The sequence below is a fragment of the Eucalyptus grandis genome, chromosome 11 (assembly GCF_016545825.1).
Source record: "Eucalyptus grandis isolate ANBG69807.140 chromosome 11, ASM1654582v1, whole genome shotgun sequence".
Classification (NCBI taxonomy): domain Eukaryota; kingdom Viridiplantae; phylum Streptophyta; class Magnoliopsida; order Myrtales; family Myrtaceae; genus Eucalyptus; species Eucalyptus grandis.
In genome coordinates this window covers 45,389,119-45,403,183 of record NC_052622.1, presented here as the reverse complement: position 1 = coordinate 45,403,183, position 14,065 = coordinate 45,389,119, and the positions used below count along the sequence as shown (strand labels likewise).

At 40.9% G+C, this 14,065-nt stretch overlaps 2 protein-coding genes across 2 annotated transcripts; one reads left to right on the top strand and one right to left on the bottom strand.

Annotated features, from left to right (window-relative positions):
• Positions 1–4,594: 4,594 nt before the first annotated feature.
• On the top strand, positions 4,595–8,598 carry LOC104426702 (pentatricopeptide repeat-containing protein At4g02820, mitochondrial). Its single transcript, XM_010039837.3, has 2 exons — positions 4,595–4,918; positions 6,619–8,598. The coding sequence occupies exons 1-2, from the start codon at positions 4,613–4,615 to the stop codon at positions 7,873–7,875; spliced, it is 1,563 nt and encodes a 520-aa protein (XP_010038139.2). The 5' UTR covers positions 4,595–4,612; the 3' UTR covers positions 7,876–8,598.
• A 2,496-nt stretch (positions 8,599–11,094) lies between these two features.
• LOC104426700 (probable indole-3-acetic acid-amido synthetase GH3.6) lies at positions 11,095–13,968 on the bottom strand. The gene is made up of 3 exons (XM_010039836.3): positions 13,520–13,968; positions 12,990–13,097; positions 11,095–12,851 (listed from the first exon to the last, which is right to left on the bottom strand). Exons 1-3 carry the CDS (start codon positions 13,807–13,809, stop codon positions 11,510–11,512), a joined length of 1,740 nt encoding a protein of 579 aa, XP_010038138.2. The 5' UTR covers positions 13,810–13,968; the 3' UTR covers positions 11,095–11,509.
• Between the last annotated feature and the right edge of the window lie 97 nt (positions 13,969–14,065).

Below are 14,065 nucleotides of genomic sequence, written 5' to 3'. Positions count from 1 at the left end.
GTCAAGCAAGGAATCTTTCAAAGACTAAGAAATATGTCGTCTTCAAGAAAGTCTTCGAGGATCGCAAGCAGGGGACCACGGCGAATGAGTGAGGGGCCTACGCACTTCGATCTCACTGAAGAATAAGTATCTCCAAATCAGCAGCAGAGCCCACAACATTCTCAGCAGCGTCATTCTCCTCTATCTAGTCCTCAAAATGTTGATCATCATCAAAATGAAGAAATCATTGAAGATGCAGATCCTGTAAGAGTTCAAAGGCCCTCTTTTATTTATAAGTTGTATCGTGCTTTAAAAGGGACCAGTACTCCATTGAATTATGTCGATGATTTTCTTAAAGACAAAGGATATGGAAATGAATATATCTTTTTGCGAAAAATGGAAAGTTTGGGAATTGCTCGTAAAGGGGTGGCAGAAGAAACCCTTGCGAATATCCCAAGTGATCCTCGTGATTGGGGAATTAATCCGGTAGATGGAAATGATGATGACAAATTATACAGCCAATTTCAACCAAGAATGGGAGTTGCAGCGGAAAATCAAGGAAAAAAGGGGAGAGTTGTTTAGATCGAAGGAACAGAAGGATCTATACTCAAAATTGCTGAAGCGTGGGGTGATAAACCCTAGGAGTGTGGATTTTGATTTTCTGGATGCTGTGAATGTGAACTTAAGGGAAAAGTTCGCTCATCTTCAACTTGAAAAATTCTGCTCTGACACCACAGAGGCCTATCCTCAACTAACTGCATATTTCTATTCAAATCTTAGTTTCTTGGATGCGAATAGATTTTCCTTTAGTGTCAAAGATCAAGACTTTGTAGTGGATATGGATATGCTGGCAAATGTATTAGGAGTTGAGAGAGGAAGATATCAACGGATCAAAGTTTCTATTGCTCGTACTACACTGGAACTTGTTAAGGACGGGAGAACAAAGGAAAAGATTTCATATTCAAGGATGAGTGCATTCAACATCTTGCTGCACAAAATTGTAATCAATTGTCTCAGACCGAAATCAACTTCCAAGAGTGATGTCTCAAGTTCAGAGGCAAAGCTAATGTATGCCATCATCACTGGGAAAAGGTTTTCACTTCCTCACATTGTTATGTTCCACATGTATAGAGCTGTGATGAAGGACAGAGGTCAACTTCCTTATCCAGGTCTTGTGACAAAGTTATTCAGACATCTGAACATTCAGCCTCCGCAAATTCTTTGTGCTCGATCGTGCGATCATATGGTGGTGGGACTGAAAATGGTGACCAAGATGCGTCTGAAGGAACTAAGCAAAGCATTGGAGAAATTTAAGGAGAAGACTCCAGTCAAATCTCATCAATTCTCTTCTACAGGAAAAAGAAAAGGGAAGGAGCCCATGGATGCTCCATCCAAAACAAGAAGAGCTCTCATCATTGATGATGAAGATGATGAGGAAAACATCACTATTTCTGCTTTGAAAAATCTCAGTCGACCCATTCAAGAGAAAGAGTCAGAACAGCAGACAAAAGAAAGAGCAGAGAAAGAAGCAAAGGAAAAAGAAACGGAGGAAAGAGAAGAAGAAGAAAGAGATGCTGAGCAAGAGAGAGTTGAAAAAGAAGAAGAAGAGAAAAGAGATCAAGAAGAAAGAGAACATGAGGAGCACTCTCCACCTGAAGGCATGAACACAGGGGGAGACCAAGAGAAAAGAGGAATGTCTTCAAATCCTGCAACCAGTGAGGGAGTCAGTCGATCCCCAGCAGATCCAGAGGATATTTATGTCTCTCAGTTTCCTGAGGAAGGTCATGATGTTTCTTCGCCAAATCTGCGTGATTATGCTGATCTACCATCGTCTACATTTACTCCATCAGATCGTGTCAACGCCAGTACGCAGACCGAAAATTCAGCAGACTTTCGCAGAGTTATGGATATTCTCTTGGAGATGCAAGGTCAGATATATGCATTGGGATGTGAAGTTTAGAACTTGCAGAATGCAGGACAAGTTTCTTCGAGTTCATTGAATGATCAAATCTAAGCCCTTTTTTCTTCAGATTCAGGTTAATGCTAAGGCTGAGGATGTTGCACAACTAAAGGAAGACTTGAAAAGGCTGGAAGGCATCGTTCAGTCGATGGGAGATTTCCAGCTTGTTCGCGTTCCCAAGCATTCTTGACTCCAATTTCATCTCAATTTTTTTTTATGCTGACAAAAGGCGGGAGACTTGCGAGACTTGAAAAACTTTGAACTTGAAAAAATTTGAACTTAAATTTGTCGAACTTTTGGTTTGTTTGGTTTGTGGTTTGTTTTAACTTGACTTGTAAGTCATGTGTCTGGATGTGGACTAAATTTGGGATTTGGATTTGACTACTTATTAACTACTATTGATATCTTATGGATGGCTTTATTGCATACTGGACTAACCTATTTTCTGTGGTTGCAGATTCTAGTGTTATTCATTTAGCCACTTATCTCTATAAGATATGCATATGTGTTTGAGAAATGTTTTGCAGGTCAAAGTTTTCCAAATCTGCAGGAAAGTTTTGTCACCATCAAAAAGGGGGAGATTGTTGGAGAAATCCTCGTGAAGTGTTTTGAAGTCGACAAAACGTTTCCATCAGTTTAGTCTGAAGGCTTGCAGACTCTACTATTTAAAGTCTGAAGACCTCCGGACAGCCAGACTCAAGACTCAAAGTCTATCCCCATTGACAGTTTCTAATCCGTTGAAGAAAGGCTATCCAGAACTTGATGTTTCATTAAAGATGTGACCTTATCGATTGGAGAAGATCTCTTGGCTGGATATGACATAACGGAATCCTTTGTTTGATCATAATTGATTCAAAGATTAAGGATCCGATGATTGGCAAAGTATACTTAGAAGGTTCTACTTATGGAAACCGAGATCCTGATTGTATGGGCGAGCAGGATTGATGGGCTATCGACATGTTAGAAGGTTCTACTTATGGAAACCGAGATCCTGATTGTATGGGCGAGCAGGATTGATGGGCTATCGACATGTTCCTTTAATAGCTCGAATGATCTTCCTAATTGATTCCGTCCAACGGGTAAATTGGAGGAATTCCTTTGGTAAGTGCCAACGGGTATGATGGCATGAAGGAGTATATAAGGAAGACGTTCCAGTTGTTCGAGGGAGTGCACGATAGAAGAATTCCAAAGTCTGAAGCTCCTTGTTTTTAGTCAAATCGTTTGTTGAGCAAAATCGTGTAAACAAAAGAGAGTCTTTATTCATAAGAAACCTTGAGGAAGTGTGGTAGAACATCTACACTGTGGAATCAAGGAAAAGCTGTGTTGTAACTTCTCTTTTGTTCATAGTGAAATCCAACCGGTGGGCTGTCAGTGCGGAAGAGTGGACGTAGGCTTGGATAAGCCGAACCACTATAAATCTTGTGTTCAATTTTCTCTTCCCTAACCTTTACTTTACTTTGATCGCATTTTCCTTTCTATCGTTTGCCTAGAATCGCTTCCGTATCTCGAGAATTTGTTTGTGCACATATTCACCCCCTCTAGGTGCTTATACTAGCTATCTCACCTATTGGCTAGGTCATCCCCTTTTGGGTTAAATTATTGGATAGATCATTTCAACAATCAAAGCAGATTAGGTCTAGCTAAGTATTTTAAGACTATGCTAGCATATGCTAGGTTTTCCTCTTTTACTCTATAGATCTTTTCAATGCTTAAGTGGATAGACTCTCTACCATGTCCCTATCAAACATCAATACTCTCCGAGAGTCTTTGTATTGTATCGGACATTTTGACACATGTCCAATACTAGCGGATACTCTCGGATAGTCTCTAACACTCGATCAACACGTGTTAAAAAATCTGACACCTAGCTAACTTTCTCAACACTCTTTGACAATCAAGTCGGAATTTTGATATGTGATTTTCTAACATGTGATTCCAACACAAGAAATCAATTTTGAAAACATTTAATAAATGATGGGTCAATATATATATATGAAAAATTAAAAAAACAATAATAAAAGTAATAAATGGAGGAAGAGTAAAAACGTAATCTTTTCTTTTCTTTCTACTTTCACTTTCTGTGATATACAATTTAACTCTTAAGTATTTTCTCTTCTCTTCTGACATATCTCACACGCGAGTATAGAGTATAGAATGTGAATCACTTGTATTTTTTTTCAAGTTTTATGGATTATTCGAATGGAGTTGAATTTGTTAAATTGAAATAATGAATGCTATTAAAAAATTGTGAATTAATATTTTTAATGTAAATTCATTCTAAACTTTTATTTATTTCGAATTAATTTGTCTATAAAAAATACAACGTGTTCGACGTATTAGAATTCTTTTTTAAAAAGAAATAACGTATTGGAGTGTCGTCCGTATTTGCGTCGACAAGCGATCTTCTTAAGTCTCCCTAATAAAAGTATTGCCCACGTCACAGTCGTTACGGCCCAAAGGCCTTTGACACACTTCGTGATTTTTGGAGCACGAGACGTTCCAAAATGAAATCCTGCAATTTACGCGTATGTCCTTCACGAGGAGATGAGAGAAAAAAAAAATAAGTTAAAAGAAGAAAACAGGACTTGGGCCCTTTTTCGTTTAGAAAACATTGGTGAATTTGGGCCCATGTATATAAAGTTGCTCTAACCACTTCAGGGCACGCGGACCGCCATGCTGCTTCGCTCCGCCCGCGCGTTGCTTCCCACCGCCAACCGCCGCTTCTCGGCGGAGGCCGTGGCGGCGGAGAGCCCGTCGGCCGCCGCCACCGCCACCGCCGCCGCCGCCTCGGGGATGGCGCCGAAGAGGAAAGGCGGAGACACGCTGGGGAAGAGGCTGCTGAGCCTGGTGTACGCGAAGCGGAGCGCGGTGGTGACGATTCGCAAGTGGAAGGAGGAAGGAGGCGCGGTGCGCAAGTACGAGCTCAACCGCATCGTCCGAGAGCTTCGCAAGCTCAAGCGCTACAAGCACGCCCTCGAGGTTCTCCTCTTTCTGCGTTGAACTCATTTACTCTGAAATGCTTTTATGAGTGAAGAAGAGTCGTTTTTGCTGAGAAATGGACACCATTGAAGGCAAAGCTGTGAAAGGAGAGCTCTATTCGTTCGAAATTATAGGTAGATAGGAGCTAAGCAAGTGACTGATATTGAGTCTGTTTCTCAACATGGTGGTAATTCGTAGAACAATGAGAGAAATCAAACGGGTACTGTTTTTTCTTTCCTTTGGTGATTGGGACATGATGTTGAATGGTTAGGGAAGAGTTGATGATGAAAACTAAAAGATGTGGAATTTGTGGCATCTTGTCTATTGTTTGGAAAATCTGGCATGTAGTGCAGTGACTACATCTTGATCGTAGTTTTATTTGGTTTCACTAAAATTTAATTGGTGATTAAGAATCTTCGTTCCTAATTGCAAATGAGCCTTTAAGTAGTTCATAATTGGAGATACCAGTTACCACTGGCTGTAATGGAGAATGGTAATGCAACGCGCGCACGCTCTCTTATCTCTCAGAGCATGATCGAGAATAGTGTTGGTGCAGGAGGAATGGGAGAATGGTTGTGTGTGTAGTGGAGGGTAATCATGAGGATTGGCATTGTAGTAGGGAGATGTGCAGACGTTACCTCATTTGGCGCGGTTCCTTGTTCTTGTTGTGGTAATGGAGGGATGGCTGCTGAGCAATGGAGGTAGGAAATGGTGTATTAGGGGCGAATTGTGATTGTGATGATGTTGGTGCCAGTGCTGGTGACATTACAGAAATGACTGGGTAGCCTTGTTATCCCTTTAAACCAAGATGCCGTATCTTCTTTATATCCCATATCCTGTTATCCCCTTCTCCTTCTTTATTATTTTTTTTAAATTCAGGATCATTCTATTGTCCCCTAATCATGGATTTACTTAGTTGACTCGTCTACAAGATAAGATTAGTTAACACATCTCATAGCCGAATAGCCTTGTTATGACGATTGAAAATGTACTGTAATATGATAGACACAGTAAATTTATATATATAATTGTGATGTGAACTGGAGCAAACGCTTAAAACTTTTAAATCTTGATTAATAAGTTATAGGAGGGAGACGTACACCCCCCCCCCCCCCCCCACCCAAAAAAAAAAAAAAAAAAGAAGTAAAGAGAGGTAATGGTTCTTTTAATATCTATGTAACAAGTTCAAAAAAGTATTGATTATTATAGATAAATACTTAGCCTTCTAGAAAAATGGGATGGCAAGTACTACTTATGGTCAGTTGCACACTTAAACAATTGTGGTGCTTTCAGTTGCACACTTAAACAATTATGGTGCTTTCTAAGGTACCAAATGATGAAAATTCTGTTAGAAATTCCTTGTTACATGTGCAGATAAATCTCTAAGTCATTGAGGTTTTTAGCAAAAGTTGCTTGAAAATGTTAATGTAGGAATAACTTTCATTGTCACGTCTATAAGGCCTTTTTTGCTCCATTGAATGGAGCTTCCCAGGAACCTACATAATGTACCTAAGGAATTTTTCGGTTGATAGCAGGTGCTCAATGTCCTAGGACTCAACTAGGTTCTTATAGAGGCCAACATGTCTCGGCCTTGCATGGCTTCATATTCTTACAATTTAAATACTAGTCTGGCCTTGAACTTGTGATAGTATTAGTGATTATAAAATGCGTGATGTTCTGTTATGTACTTTCCTTTCCAGATATGTGAATGGATGAGGTTACGGCAAGATATCAAGCTGTTAGCCGGTGACTATGCTGTTCACCTAGACCTGATTGCTAAAGTTCGTGGGCTTAACAGTGCAGAGAAGTTCTTTGAAGATCTTCCCTCTCAGATGAGAGGGGAGCATACCTGCAATGCTCTCCTCCACAGCTATGCCAAGAAGCAGCTGTCCAGCAAAGCTGAGGCCTTAATTGAGAAAATGTCTGATTGTGGTTTCTTGAAGAGCCCTCTTCCCTATAACCACATACTATCTATGTATGTGTCCAGTGCGCAACTGGAGAAGGTTCCTGAAGTGATTGAGAAGTTGAAAAAGAGCACTTCACCAGACATAATCACGTATAATCTGTGGTTAACAAGCTGCAAGGAGCAAAATGATGTTGCAACAGCTGAAAGGGTTTTCCTCGAGCTAAAGAAGGCAAAAATACCTCCGGACTGGTTTAGCTACAGTATTCTGACCAATCTCTACATAAAAAATGCCTCTCTAGAAAAAGCATCATCTGCTATAAAGGAGATGGAGAAAAGAACTTCTCGTAAAACTCGGGTGGCATACTCATCCCTCCTGAGTTTATACACGAATATGGGAGACAAAGATGGGGTTCATCGGATATGGAAAAAGATGAATTCATTATTCCCAAAAATGAATGATGCTGAATACACTTGCATGATTTCATCAGTTGTAAAACTTGGGGACCTCAAAGAAGCGGAGAAGCTCTATACTGAGTGGGAGTCGGTTTCTAAAACCGGTGATCCTAGGGTTGCAAACATACTTCTTGCTGCTCACGTGAACGATGGCCAGATGGAAATGGCAGAGAAATTCTACGAACGCATTGCAAAAAATGGGGTCGCTCCGTGTTACACTACTTGGGAGCTTCTGACGTGGGGTTATCTGAAAGAGAAGCAGATGGATAAAGCTCTTTATTATCTAAATAAGGCTATTGGTAGTGTTGAAAATTGGAAGTTTGACAGAAAGTTGATTGCAGAATTATTTGAGAATCTACAAGAGCGTGGAAATGTTGAAGGAGCAGAGGAACTGCTAGTTATTCTTCGAAATGCTGGCCATGTGAGTACTGAGGTCTACAATTCACTGCTACAAACTTATGCCAAAGCTGGTGTGATGCCACTTGTTATTGCTGAGCGGATGAAGAAAGACGGTGTGTCTGTGAACGATGAGACTTCTAAGCTACTGGATGAAACAAGCAAAATGTGCGTAACTGAAGTTTCGTGCAAATTTTCCTAATGAAGATTGGGATTTACTATGGAAATAATGGAAGAAAATGCCTTTCATATGGATGCAGATGATCGAGGGTTTTCACTCAGCATAATGGTTTGATAATTTATGTTGATTCATTGGGTAGACAGCTATATTGTGGAATCGAGAGAGGTTTTACACTCATCTGGATTTAGTTGCAAGTCCTCGAGTCAACAAGATAATTGGGAGCATTCAGTCATTTGTTGATTCAGCGATGGCATTTTTCTCGAGCTTTTCCTTTGCTGAATTCTCTCCAATTTGTCAGAGCAGGCATTGATATGGGAAGTGTCCATGTCTTGGACAGTGCAAGCAATTTGTTTTTCATTTAAATTGATCACCAGCTACTCAAGTAGTTACTAGCATCGGACGCAATGGACAGTCTTGTGTATGTCATCAAAATCCATAATGAACATCATCTTCATCTGTGAAAGATATGGAGGAAAGAGAGAAACCCGAGCAAGCATCAGCCCCAAACTTTCTTCAAACCCCAACAATTGATCGTCACGGCTCACGAGAATTATAGGTATCATAGTGGGAGCAATAGGTGCCTAATGTGAATCACTCAAAAGTTGTTCCAGTTTGATTTATCAACATAAATGACATTTCCATGATTGTTTAAGCATTCGCTGCATACTCACGTCGTAACTGTGGAGTGTTTTTTTTGCTATTATTGCTTGCCAAGGCCACCTCTGTTTTCACATGCTTATATTCCCTCGGCTTGTGAATAGTTTAGTAGGTTCTTTTCTTTTATAGCTTGCATATTATGAAGTTACTTGATTTGCAGAGTGTTTTGATGTATAATCAGTGGATGGATGGACTAGGTGAGTAACATTCCTTTTAGAACCAGAATTGAAAAGAGTTTTCAGAGGGATAATCATCAATTTTCCTTCTTTATGCATAGACAGTAGACTAAGACCACCTTTCAAATACAGTAGACTAAGACCACCTTTCAACGTTCAAATTAGGGTTCTTTACATGGTATGATTTCCTTTGTGGCACAATCTTTAGGAGGTTGTACTCGATCGAATCCAAGCTTTGACATCTCATGGTTCATGGGGTACATTTGTCGGGTAGTTCTGTTAAATCACTTTACCACTTCGATTGATAATCAACGATGCAAAGACTGGGATTGTTCGATATTAGGGGATGATTGACTTGATTGATCAATATAGCAAAATCAAATTTCTTTTTCTGTCTTCAGACAATTAGGTGGGGAGCCAAATGTAGTTACTGTGATGCGTTATTTCTGCACGAACTTGGTGCTTGAAGATGACCATTCACCCCTATGAAACCTCCAAAGAACTAGGTTGATGAGATCGCTGAACAGTTAACAGAAGAAGAAAAGGACATACAAGGTGGTGAAAAATCGGTGAGCTTTTCTTTTACTAATGATGTCAGAAATACAAAATATTAATCATCACAAATTAAGGAAAAATTAAAAAAAAAAATCCTAAACCTAATATTGATCTTAGATATTTTAAACAAAATCCTAAACAAAATATTAATCATCACAATTTGATCTTAGATATTTTAATATTGTTAATTGAGTTATAAACTTTTTGAGGATTTGTTAATGTAGTCATTTCAACTAAAATTAATTGGAAATTACCAATGTGGATGTTGTCCTACACAACATGATTGGACGTGGATAATTTTTACCTTTTCAAAAAAAATTGGAATTAATTATCATTTTCTTTTTATTTCTTCTAGAGTGATCGATGAGGGCTTTGCAACCCTCATTGAACTTGGTGGAAAAAAAAATTATAAAAATTTTCATATTTGCATTGGTCATGTCACGTAAGACAACCAACGTCCTCGTCAAAATTGGTCAAAAAGACTATATTGATTAACAATTAAAAAATTTAAACTCAATTGGTAAAATTAAAAGGTTTATGTCAATTCATATAATAAATTTAGGTTTTTTTTGGTAAATTTACCTTATATATACATATTCCATCGCTGATATTTTTTACTGGGCTTGGTGTCAATCTATGTCCTCATGACATGAATCACTCACCCCTAACTCATTTACTCTTTACACACAGCGGAATGCCTTCCATCGATTTCAACGCACAGATCGCCATGTGAGATGATCCTATGCAACAGCCAATCTTATATTTCTCTGTAAATAAACCTAAATCATTCATTTGAGGAGATGAGTCAGCAAGAGAAGAAGCTTCAACCTTCGGCATTTCCCTGCCAACTATGGCATTTAAAACTCGTAGGGTTGCTCACTCTTGTGCAATATTTACCCTCTCTTACTAAAGGAATCTCAAGACCAGATCATCTATTGAATTGTAAACCAAAAAACCAAAAATATACATGTGTCAAAACATGGACAGATTTAGGAAAAATAGGACAAAACAAGGAGGCAAAAGTGTTGCTACCCTTCAAAGATAAAAGTAAATAGTAAAAAGACAAATTCAAATCTCTTTTCTTGCAACTAAAAGCTAAAAAGAAAAAAGAGAGCGAAAGGTTGCGGAGCACTCTCCTCCTCTCCCAACAAAATTCCAATTAAGCCAGGTCTCTTCCTGAGTTCCTGATTCAGCAGTTGTAAGAAGAACAGAAGGCCTTTGGAGGCCCAAAACTCTTGGAGATGAGCCTTTAGCAATACGTACAAAAGTGTTTTCATCTTGCTGATATTTTCCTCAAATTACTCGACGAAGAGAGAGAGAGAGACCGTCTCGAATGCGAGAAAGCCTATCTTGTGACTGACCTCGCGATTCAGAGAAGCCATGAGACGGACGCATTGATCCCGCCAAACTCTCAGCGTAGCGTCCCGCATCCCATGTGATTCTTGGCTTTACCAAAAAAAACAAAGTGGAACGGTGATGAAGTTCTAACCGGGTGCCTCAAAAGATCCGTCTTTAATAACTATCTCAAACACAAACAAGATTTTTGATCTTTGAAGGAAACTTTGAGGTTTCCCTCACCACGTTCAAATTTGAAAACGAAACTAATTCAGTTAATGGAGAGTTGAATGTTGATAATGCGCTTGCTAGTTTAGTTTTTCGTTGGCTAGTGTGAATTGCCCAAATTTTTCGAGAAATTATCGCTGTTTTCTTCAGTTAACGTGAAATATCCAAACTTAAACTCGACCGATCTTTACGAATGGACTCAAACAGAGGATATAGCTAAATCGAATATCTCTCTAAGCAAAAATAGGAGGTAGGACCATTAAAAAAATAATGGATTTACAGGGTTCACTTTCGGAGAAGATAGGAACTTTGATCATAGAATGATAAGCATGTTCTATACAGCAATTTTATGGGTAATTACAGTAAGGTCACGCATTTAGGAGGGGAAACATGAAGTACAATCTGTATCCTATCTCCAAATTGAAGTACACATTCCCCTGAAATACGTCTAGAACCATTCCTGACATGGAGTCCCAAGAAATGGGGAAACACTTGGCTCAACCGTGATCCATGGTCAGATTCAATCAAGAACTTCTGATTTTGCGAGACTAATGCAATATGCACATGATCAATGGCTATAATTGATCCAAATCCATCATGGAGTGGGCCGGAAAGATCACCAAATAGAAAGTACGCAAATTTCTCGAAGAAGTACGATGGTACAGAGAGGCAAGTTGAGACTTGACCCAAATTTAGGATGATTTTCAGGCATCCTTTGAATCTGTACATATAGTAGTGAGAGCAACTCCTTCTAGGAAATCAGAAATTTCGCAATTCCGGATAATCTTGGGATGTTTATACTGACTAGCGGGCGCTCCCTTCTCGGTCGCAATCTGCAATAACCTATCAAAGCTTCCGGGAGTTACAATATACACCAACAGAGGCCTGAGTTCGCCTCTTTCCCTCTGCACCTTGTAGATGCCTCCGAAGTCATCCTCCATTGATGCACAGCACCTTGTAAGATCGATCATGGTGTCCTTCAATTTGTCCTCGAATGAGACGCCTTTGACTTCTAGATAAATCTTCAATTGCCTGGGGCTCATGTTAAAGTCCACGGAGCAAGCGTACTCTGTGATTTCCGCCTCCAAGACATCTTCAAGCAGGACTCGTGTCTTTTCGACCACGGATGTCAAGTCCCTCTCGGTTATCATCTCGGAAGAAGATTTAGGAGCTCTCATCACGAACTCCAGCTCAGGAGATGAGTTATAAAACCCAGTCACTCTGACTATGTCGCCTAGCCGGTACCGATAAAGTCCTCTAAAAGTAGTAACGACTACTTCATAGATCTTCCCGACTTCGACGCCCGAGATATCCACGATTTCCCCGTCAGCGACACTGTTTTCATCGGGATCATAGGGGAGAAACTCGAAATAGCCCGCTGTTGGAAGCACTACAAACCGGGTATTTTCGGGAGGTTGCATCGGCTCCAAGTTAATGCCCACAGCGCATTCAGAGGCGAAGTAGCCTCCACCTAGCATCGGGACTTCTCCAGCATAGCGCTTGAGTTTTGGGTAACAATGCATCATACTCCCCGTCGTTACGCACTTGACGTACCTCAGATTCGGCCATAGCTTAATCAGAATCCCGTCCCAAGAGTTCTCTTTGCAGATCAACCTAATTCTTTCGGACAGATCACTCCGAGGCCCTCCAAGAGACTCGTTGACGGAATCTTTCATTGCTGTGTCGGAGGTATCCAAACTCAGGAACCCTTTTTCTACGTCCTCACAGAGCAACTCCCATTTTTCCTCCAGAAGGCAGAATGCTCTAACTAATCCGGTGGCATATGGCGCTTGAATACTGTCGATCATGTCGAAGTGCCTAAGGCCACACAGAAGGTGGCAGTACATCTGGCAGTCGACATCCGATCCCAGAATGACCTCTCGTGGACTAATGGAAGCAGACAGAAACTGTGAGGACCTCGTTCTGCCACTGTGCATTGGGTAAGCCGAGGCTGCCATGGCCTTGAACCCGCCCTTGGTCTGAGTGACATTACCGGCATAAACAAACCAGAGACTCTTGTTTGCTGATGGCCTCGGGGGGAACGACCTAAGAAAGATTCAAACTTCCTATTACTCTGGCAAAATTCGGAAGAACTCCAATCATCGACAAAAGTGACAGGTAGTGGCAAGGCAATTGCGAGAATCGCACAACAAGGGAAAGATTGATTCGGAACAGGAGATTTACCTTCGAAGTATTGCAGCGCTGCCCCACATAGCTACGAATGTAGCCTCTCTCGACAGAGGCGTATCGAAGTAAGGTATCATCTTTGGTCTCATGGAACTTGTCCCGGAGCTGCCAAGCGAACACAATGAATATAGTAACCCAACAGCCGAATAGCTATATCGCATCAGCGGATAGCAAGAATCAATCAACTCATCGATCTCCTGCTATTTAGCTCGTTTTAGTTTCGACACGGCTCTGACTCTTCCATCGGAGCAAATATTCAATTAGCTCGAAAAGATGTGAGTTTAAAATAAATTAATCTTTTGGCAAGTTCAACGAAAATTAATAATGACTCGAATTATGATTAACAGGACCAAAACTGCTGAACGATCCAGTGAAGGTGAAATCACTTAACAGAATAAAGAACCTCGAGTTTCATCTAAATGGAACACCCAATTCGACGAGCATTCATTAGAACAAAACTATATCCCAAACTTTCACGGTAACAGCTCAGAAATTTCCGAATTGTCGTGGGTACAGAGCTATTATACCTGTAAAAGAAACAGACGAGGGGATCAACACACAGGATCGGGTCGCCGTCATCGACTAACCCGTCGGCCATACGACTGATGTGGTCGGCGTAGTCGTCGTAGCTAGACAGAGGGACTTTGCGCCGGAAAGTTGCCACGTCGATCGGCGCAGGGTGGCTGCTGAGGAAGGGGCGCAGGTAACCCGTGCTGCCGTTGCGCTGGAGGATCGACTGGAGAGCCTCCAGCTGGTGGCGGGTGGCATCCCGAGTGAGGCCTTCGAGCTTCTCCAGGATCTCGCTGTCCGTCGTCATCTTGTCCGATGAGACGGCGCCGTAGGTTTAAGGGAAGGGGGAAGGCTGTGCGCAATTTACAAGCCGCAGGACGCCTGCAGATCTTCGAGATGGTCTGACAGTCGGAAGTTGACTTTTGAAGTTCAACCGTTGAAGCCTCGAGGCTTGAAATCTTGAACTATGGACACGTTAGCGAAAATGGCGGTCTTGTCAATACCAGGACCGTCCGCAGAATTAGTAGCCGGTCCAACCTGAACTCCACAGGATTGGTAGAAAT

Coding starts and splice junctions, on each gene's coding strand:
- LOC104426702 (XM_010039837.3), top strand. CDS start 4,613: ATGCTGCTTCGCTCCGCCCGCGCGTTGCTTCCCACCGCCAACCGCCGC. Junction 4,919..6,618: donor GCTACAAGCACGCCCTCGAG/GTTCTCCTCTTT, acceptor TTTCCTTTCCAG/ATATGTGAATGGATGAGGTT.
- LOC104426700 (XM_010039836.3), bottom strand. CDS start 13,809: ATGACGACGGACAGCGAGATCCTGGAGAAGCTCGAAGGCCTCACTCGG. Junction 13,098..13,519: donor CTCGTCTGTTTCTTTTACAG/GTATAATAGCTC, acceptor TTCGCTTGGCAG/CTCCGGGACAAGTTCCATGA. Junction 12,852..12,989: donor AGCGCTGCAATACTTCGAAG/GTAAATCTCCTG, acceptor AATCTTTCTTAG/GTCGTTCCCCCCGAGGCCAT.